Consider the following 8441-nt stretch of genomic DNA (forward strand, 5'->3'; position numbering starts at 1 on the left):
GATATAATATTATTGTTTAAAGAAAAAGTATTTTTTTGTCGATATTTTTTACCTAAACCTCAGGGAGTCATAGTTTTTTTTTTATTTAAGTCGTCGTGGAAACCTTTTTAAATGATGCCGCACCGTCTCAGCGACTCAGCGGAAATTATTTTTATTTTTATTGTTTTGCAAAATAAAAGCGGCTCTAATTTGGCGCGGATATGATTAAAGTCCATAATTTTGGAAAGACTTTTATTACACGCCAGGCAAAAATGATCAAAGCTGATGCAGACCTCTGGCAGGGAAGGGACCAACAATAACCCTTAAGATTTCGGGTTTTAATCATCCCCTCCGACACATGCAGCATTAGAGAACGGCGAGAGACGCGGGGCGGCGGATTGATGCAATTACTACATCTCCACGCGGCCGACCAAAGTCGGAAATGGCACATTAACAGACACAGCCCAAAGTTCCCCACTCCTCCCAGCTACTCCCAGACTCAAAATCAGTAGAAAAACAATAAAATAAGACAATTTCACTCATGCAATCAGTCAACTGGGGTGACAGAAAGCACTCCAAACCAATAGACGGAGGGAGCAGGGGATGGACCGGTGGATGGACTAACGGATGTGTGGAGAGGGACCGGTGGATGGATGAACACGTGGAGGAGTAGATGGAGGGACTAATGGATGGACGGACAGAGGGACCAATGGATGGGTGGATGGACGGATAGGAGGATGGACTAATGGATGTGTAGAGGGGGAGTGGCGGGCAGGTGGATGGGTGGTCAGAAGGATCAGTGGATAAACAGGTGGATGGATAGACTAATGGATGTGTGGACCAGTGGACAGACAGATGGATGTACTAGCAGATAGATGGACAGAGGGACCAATGGATGGGCAGGTGGATGGATGGACTAATCGATGAGTGGACAGAAGGACCAGCCGATAGACAGATGGATAGGCATTGGACAGGTGGATGGACTGGTTGATGGATGAGTGGAGAGAGGGACCAATGGATGGGAGGGTGGATAGACATGTGGATGGATAAACGAATGTATGTGTAGACATAGGGACCAGTGGATGAACGAAGGACAGAGGGACAGATGGACGGATTGGTCGGCTCCTTGGATTATCACATGGATCTACAATTATTTTGACTCCACAGATCCCACAGACTGTAAACAGGGAGAAGAGAATTAGCGTCTGTATTTTCAGAGGGGTAATCGGGGGTAAATGGCCAAGCGTAATTTACAACCTTTGGTGTAACAGGGGCTCTAGAGAAAGAGTAGCATCCCATCAGCTCTCAGAATACACAAAAGCTTACAATCTATTATATAAAAGCACCCTCGGCAGACACTGGCTTGGCGGCCGTCATCAACGGACAGACAGACAAACCGACAGACAAACCGACAGGATACCTTCCAAGCAAACTCTACATCAAACTGCTATAGGGAAAAATGTTTTAATTAGATGAAAACCCTGCCACGGTATAACAAGATTATGCTACAATAACAAGGTTTCTTCTAATTACAATTTAATTGGCTGATCCTAATTAACCCAGCTTTAATTATCTGTAACTTGTCTGGGTATTTGTTAGTCTGAAGCCTCGATGCTAACGGCTTTTGTTTTTTGCATGAGGTTGAGAAATGTAATTTTCACGTTACGAAACTTTTAAAAACAAGACACAGAAACTTGATAATCTGCGCATTTAACCGTATTTATGCCCAAATAGTGCACATTGGATAGGTTACTCCTATTTAATGGGCTGTAATGGCGATGCCAGGTTATGATGTCATGTCCTATCAGCATAGGTTATGATGTCATGTAACAATAGCATAGGTTATGATGTTATATATATATATATATATATATATATATATATATATATATATATATATTTCTTATTTTAACCATTTTAACATGAGGTTTATTCATAGAATTGAAAAATGCAGGATTCAGGGAAAATCCAGAAATATATATATTCTGTGCCATTCTTTGCGAGTGTACGAGGACCACTGACTGTGAAATCGTTGGTTCCACGAGCGCTTTGCCGCCAAAAGGTTTGTTAACAGTTAATCTGGATTCTCACCTTCAAAAATTAAAATGTGAAGAAAACGGGCAAAATCCTCCAATCTCAATTAAACACTTAAAGTGTCGCCTATTGGTGAGATAACGCAACGCGCGCTAACCGCGGACGCCGAGACGTCTCCTGCCTCACGCGCCCGCGAGCCATCTCTCTCGCAACGATGACAGCGACAGTTAACGCTAAAATATATATATTAAACCCGTTAAACTCCAGGTAAATCCACACGACATTCAACAATTAAAAAGTTATAATAATGAAAGAAATCTGCTTGCACATATATGTGTGATTTGGTAGTGGATTGTATTGAAGTTATTTTATTATATATATAATATATATATATATAGTATATATAATATTATAATTATTAAATTTTAAGGTTTCACGGGAGCAATCAGGGGCCGCCATCACAGCGGGTACCCCCAGTGGGGGCCGGTTTGTTAATAAGTTTACTGGTTCTGTTAATCTCATACCGTACCATGTGTCTCAGCTGGGTCTCCAGTTCATTCAGGGTCAGAACCTGGTTTCCTTCGGCGAGACTCCACCTGAAAAAGAGACATAATTCCCCAATTTAGGTGCCTGTATAAAGAACCCGCCGAGACCTCTCGCTCGAAGTCTGCGTGCTGTGAAGCCGAGGAATTCCATCAGCCGCAGCTCTGTCGGTCGGAAGCAGCAGGGTGGTGGCGATAGTAGAAAACACACGGTATCATTTTATACTCCGCTTACAAAGTTTTATAGGAACCGATGATGAAGACGAATGTTACGCGGCGGGTGAACATCAAACTGGGAACCGCAAAATATAAATAAAATTCCCTTTATTGAAAATATTGTCCAGTTTCCAGCTCCGGAAACAAATTGATGGAGTTTTATAGAGCCTGTCGGACGCCAGAAAAAGTGGGAACGATGGTTTATGATTAAAGCCTCCCAAAACAGGGTTTGTGTGTATATATATATATATATATATATATTTTTTTTTTTTCTTTCTTTCTATGCTATATAATAGAAATAAATGGCTATCATGAAAATCCTATCAGCTTTTCTGATGTTAAAAACAACCGTGAAAGCGTTGTGAATAATAACCTGCTTTGGTGACTAATAGCCAAGAGTCTAAAGTACGGGAGATATTCTTTGGACAGGTTTATTATATATGCATGAGATTTAACAGTAGGCACAGGGGTGGAGGCAGTGCCCCCCACCGCAAAACCAGGGGCTTTTCATCCTCTTGGGCAATCAGGTCCTCCGGTGCGTCAAAGATCAATGATCCCGTTACAAAGGGAGTACTGCTTCCGTAGAGCTTACAATCTAAGAAAAACAAACCGGCACACGGCAGTCTCTGGAACGCTCGGCATATTTGGGAGCAAAGACCAGACTTAAAACCGCCTTTATATACGAGGCAAAGATAAGTATAAGAGAAGCCAGGGGCAGCGTGGTTTGGGGGTACATGGCGCTACGCAGCCCCTAAATAACTACTCGCAGGTATAGGTAATAGCTAATGAAACAGCGCAACGGAATCTGTCGGCACTATTCGGAAAGATCTGTGTTTAAAGGATAATCGGGGAAAGTCTTTTTAACATACAAAGAAATATGGAAAAAAGAGCATTCCGGGAATATCGGGTTTCACTAAATCCACGTTATTTGTCTGTCCAAAGCCAGATACAAAAGGCTTTTAATGTCTTTGCCTTTTGTTGTTTGAAGGACAAATAACGGGTCCATAAATCGTTTCTCTAACACAATAATCTGTTGCTATGTTGTTGTGTGCTTGTGTCCTGCTGAAAGGAATGTTTTGGTTCCCATTCAGACCGGTGCGCTGATACAAACTGCAATGTTCGTGGTTACATTGTATCCAGTGGGCAGGAGCCGTACGTGCCAAAGGCTTCATCAGGTGCGATTAGATTCCGGATCCTGGTTACAAACCCCACTGATCACAACAAAAGAGCGTCGCCTTTCCAGTAATGATGATGAGTTTATACTGGGTAGGAGGTTGGGCGCGTGCCCGGCATTCACACGGCTGTCTGCGGATAGTTATAGAGTGTGCGTGCCAGATACTGTATCTTTGTTGGTCTTTTACAGAAAGGACCTCCTTACGCACAGGTGTGATGTATGGGGTTGAGGTCTATTCGCTAAATTTTGGATTGGCAAAAAAAATTTAGGTCCGCTAACGCCAACTCGCAACAAAACCACCGGCAACCTGCATACACTCGCCTGAAACTTGCATAATGGAAACGCAAGCTGTTTAGCACGGGAGGGCATGCAAGATTATTTTTTTTAACAGTTTCAGTGCTGGATAGTTTGCCGTAGTGTGATACAAGGCTTTAAAAAATGTCTATATCATCCTATTTTTCATTACACATACATTTTTTTTTTATTAAAAAACCATGCAATTTACGCATATTAAATAATTTTTTTAAATGTTGGCATGCGGCACTTAACAGTCTGTTTTACGATAAGCTCTACTGTTCAAAAGTTTGGGGTCACTCAGCTGTTTTAATGAAAAACAAGGAAATTTCTGTCTGTAACATAAATGGAAAAAAGCCTTTTAAACTTAAACTTGGATCAGCGAACACAAGTGCCATTGGAACGCAGGAGTGATGGGAGTGATAAAGGGCCGTTGGAACACAGGAGTGATGGGAGTGATAAAGGGCCATTGGAGCACAGGAGTGATGGGAGTGATAAAGGGCCGTTGGAACACAGGAGTGATGGGAGTGATAAAGGGCCACTGGGACACAGGAGTGATGGGAGTGATAAAGGGCCATTGGGGCACAGGAGTGATGGGAGTGACAAAGGGCCGTTGGAACACAGGAGTGATGGGAGTGATAAAGGGCCACTGGGACACAGGAGTGATGGGAGTGATAAAGGGCCATTGGGGCACAGGAGTGATGGGAGTGACAAAGGGCCTCTGTACGCCTATGAAGAGATTCCATTAAAAATCAGCTGTTTCCAGCTATAATAGTCATTTACAACATTAACCCCATCTGTGCTGGGTTTCTGATCCATTTCATGTTATTTTAATGGACAAAATGTGCCTTCCTTTCAAAAATAAAGAGATTTCTAAGTGACCCCAAACCTTTGAACCGTTGTGTAGATCACTCCTCCTATGTAGATGTTTCATGTTCATTCCGACGCTGGTGGTAACAAGAAGTGGTGGCATTAAGATAAATACCAGAATAAAGCCATACCTTCGTTTCACATTCTTGCCCTGGGCCGAGCGCCCGCCGGCTCGGTGGAACATTTCCAGGAACTTGAGATACGGAACGGCTCCGTTACCCAGGATGGGAATCTGTGGCAACAAAATGGAACAATCTATTGATACCTTAATAGAAATTATATAAATACCAACCAAGCAAGAATATATGCCTTTCACATAAAATAATGTTTACAAATTATAGTCTAGTTTGTGTTTTATAACTGAAATTGTATGACAAATATAGCAAAATAAATAAAAAAAGAATAGAATTGAATAAATGGATCACATCTGGCCGTTGCGTTTGATTGCCCGTTTATATTTTTGCACAAACATTTCTGTGCGCGTGATTGATCATCATAAATAAAGGATTATATGGAGCTTAACACCATCCATCCATGGGATTTTTATTCCTCGGCTAAGAGTGATAGGAGCTGATCTAATTGTAAACATAACGTGGATATAAAGAGGAGTGGAGAAGCTAGACTCAGGGGTGCTTCTATCTTATTTGCTGAGGGCTATGAGAGTAATGGGAGTTACAGATGCAGATAAATTCCGTCTGTTAATCTGCTCATTCTTCAAACATTACTTGGTCCCTAGTCTTGTTTTATGATCAAGGAAGACCTATGCCTATTCCTTTGTATTAATTAAAAAGAGGCCACCATGGCTTTTTAGGGCGTTTCTTGTGCAAACCCTCTGCACCGCATGTATTTAGCATGGAGAGGGTGGTAAATAAAAGGCACAGCCTCCCAGCAGAAGTGGTAGAGGGTAATACAGTGAGGGTATTAAACATGCATGGGATAGACATACGGCTCCTGAATCTAAGACGGGCTTAAGGTTTGAGTCGTTACAGCAGGAGAAACGGCGACTAGACGGGGGCCGGATGGGGCCGATCTGCCGACGGGCTCTGGGTTTCTTGGGGGAAAATCACACGTAAAATGGAAAATGACCTTTGCCAACAATGCATCAAACTGCGTCTGCGTTAACGGCAACACGAAGTTCCGAAGCACCCGGTAAAACTCTCCTTTTGTGACAGCGAAGCTCTGATCGGCGTCTAGAGTCATAAACGCGTTTCTTAAATCTTCCCCGATTTCAGTAACTCTCCGCTGTAATATTTTTTCAACGTCCGATACGGAGAGGCTGGGATCCGGCGCGGAGATCACCGAAGAAACTGCAAATACCGGTAATAAGAAGAAGAGAGAAGATAAGAAATACACACATTGTTACAAAACAGAGATTTTGCCAAAAAAGGGTTAAAAAGGAACATTTGCACGCAGTTCCAGCTCGTTATCCCTTTTTCATTTGACCGGAGACCTCGGGATTGAGCCGACTTGCGTCACGTACTTTGGGAAGATCTGACAGACGATGCGCTACTGCTGCGTGAGAGATATTTGCCCGGCGTAGACGGCGGCCGCCCAGCAAAGGTGATTCCTCGAGTCTGGGGGCGCAAGTCGTTGAAGCTCTCGGCACTCGTTACTCGGGAATGCATCGTATCCTAAATACAGAAATAAAAATTAAACAAATCAGCGTATAATTCCCGCTTCTCCCAATACAAACGATAAGAAAAAAAAACGATAACCTTTTAATTAAATGTCAGTTAATTTCTGTCATTTTTATGTATCACATTTTGGGTTCATATATCTGTTTTATTCCTTATTAACCATTTAAATGCCGGATTACCCACCTTAGAGGAAGGGGGTATTTCTCTCTTGTCTTCTGAGGGCTATGAGAGTGAGAATGAGTCTACAAACCCTCCGTCCCCGTCTGAGGGTATTAAGGGGTAGATACCCGGGGGTAGGTACAGACGGTCAGGGGTATGCCACCTGTGCTGCCTGTCAGGAGGTGCTCCGTACCGGTGTCCGGGGTGCAGTCCGGGCTCCGCTGTCTGAGGTACCGGCAACTTCCGGGGATGCTGTGTGTTTCAGTGACGCTGTTACCGCGGTAACCAAACCCGCCGCTGATTGGCCGAGACGGGCGCACGTGAAACATCTTCCCCACCCATTTGAGTTGGAGATGGAGGTGTGGCCAAGGGGGCGGGAGGGAAAGGTGCGGCTGTCGGCTGATCGAGGACAGATAGCGATCAATACCTGATCAATAACTGATTGATTAATAACTGATCAATAACTGGTTAATAACTGGTTAACGGCAGATGTATTTAAAATACTTTTAGGTCAATATAAAACTTATTGATAATTCACCATAAAATCAGCAAATATATCAGTATTTAAATAATATTTAATTTATGTTCTGGGACATTCTAACTAAATGTATGATTTGGGTTCGTTGTTTATTATTATATCTGTGAGAAAAAGCACCAGGTTACATTATTATTAATTATTATTATTACAATTATTTATTAATTATTATTATTATTATTATTATTACTACACCTATACTCTCTTAGCACCAAATCCCCTGATGCCCCTCTTTCTCCTCCCCTGATGCCCCTCTTTCCTCCCCTGATGCCCCTCTTTCTCCTCCCTCTGATGCCCCTCTTTCCTCCCCTGATGCCCCTCTTTTCTAGGAGGTCGGAATGTTTGCTGGGTATGAGGGGATCGCAGGGTTCTACAGCCCTAAAAGCCCCGATAATGTGTATAGAAACAGCAGGAAACGGCTTTAGAAATGAATTAATTTAATTTGTCTGTTCTGTCCAACTAATTACCTGGCAGGAGTAGGAATCCTCCACTCCGACCACTCACAGCCGAAGCTGTAAAATACATGTGGGTTACCAGCTAATACAGCCGCGCATTTCATACAAACCCACAACCTGCCGGCAGATCGGCCCCCGCCGGCCCCCGTCTAGTCGCCCGTTTCTCCTGCAGTAAAGACTCAAACCTTAATCAGTCGTTGGTCTCGTGTTAGATTCAGGAGCCGTATGTCTATCCCATGCATGTTTAATACCCTCACTGTATTACCCTCTACCACTTCTGCTGGGAGGCTGTTCCACATATCTACGTTCTGTATAATTGTTCTTGGATATTCCGTACAGAATAAATCTCAGTCCCATTCGTCCTGGAATGATGTTGCTCTCCGTAGCCAGCGCCCGCGTTATGATGCCGTCTGTAAAGATTGAGAAGTTTAATTTGCCCGAACCCCGGGACATCCGCTGCGTTTTCTAAGCTGTGATTTACAGAAACTGTTGGGGGGGGAAATGCAGAAATAACACAAAATGAGATAAAACAATGAATTTGATCCG

At 43.1% G+C, this 8441-nt stretch overlaps 1 protein-coding gene across 1 annotated transcript in view; it reads right to left on the reverse strand.

Annotated features, from left to right (window-relative positions):
* The window catches only part of EFCAB6 (EF-hand calcium binding domain 6), a 31893-nt gene extending 24883 nt beyond the window's left edge, over positions 1 to 7010 (reverse strand). Inside the window, exons 1-5 of the mRNA XM_053462231.1 lie at positions 6930 to 7010; positions 6590 to 6740; positions 6196 to 6416; positions 5241 to 5341; positions 2543 to 2609 (exon numbers count right to left, since the gene is read on the reverse strand). Of these exons, the coding sequence (XP_053318206.1) occupies positions 2543 to 2609; positions 5241 to 5341; positions 6196 to 6416; positions 6590 to 6734 (534 nt within the window). The 5' untranslated portion in view covers positions 6735 to 6740; positions 6930 to 7010. The remainder of the gene's footprint in view (positions 1 to 2542; positions 2610 to 5240; positions 5342 to 6195; positions 6417 to 6589; positions 6741 to 6929) is intronic.
* Between the last annotated feature and the right edge of the window lie 1431 nt (positions 7011 to 8441).

Source organism: Spea bombifrons, chromosome 4 (genome assembly GCF_027358695.1).
Source record: "Spea bombifrons isolate aSpeBom1 chromosome 4, aSpeBom1.2.pri, whole genome shotgun sequence".
Taxonomy (NCBI): Eukaryota; Metazoa; Chordata; class Amphibia; order Anura; family Pelobatidae; genus Spea; species Spea bombifrons.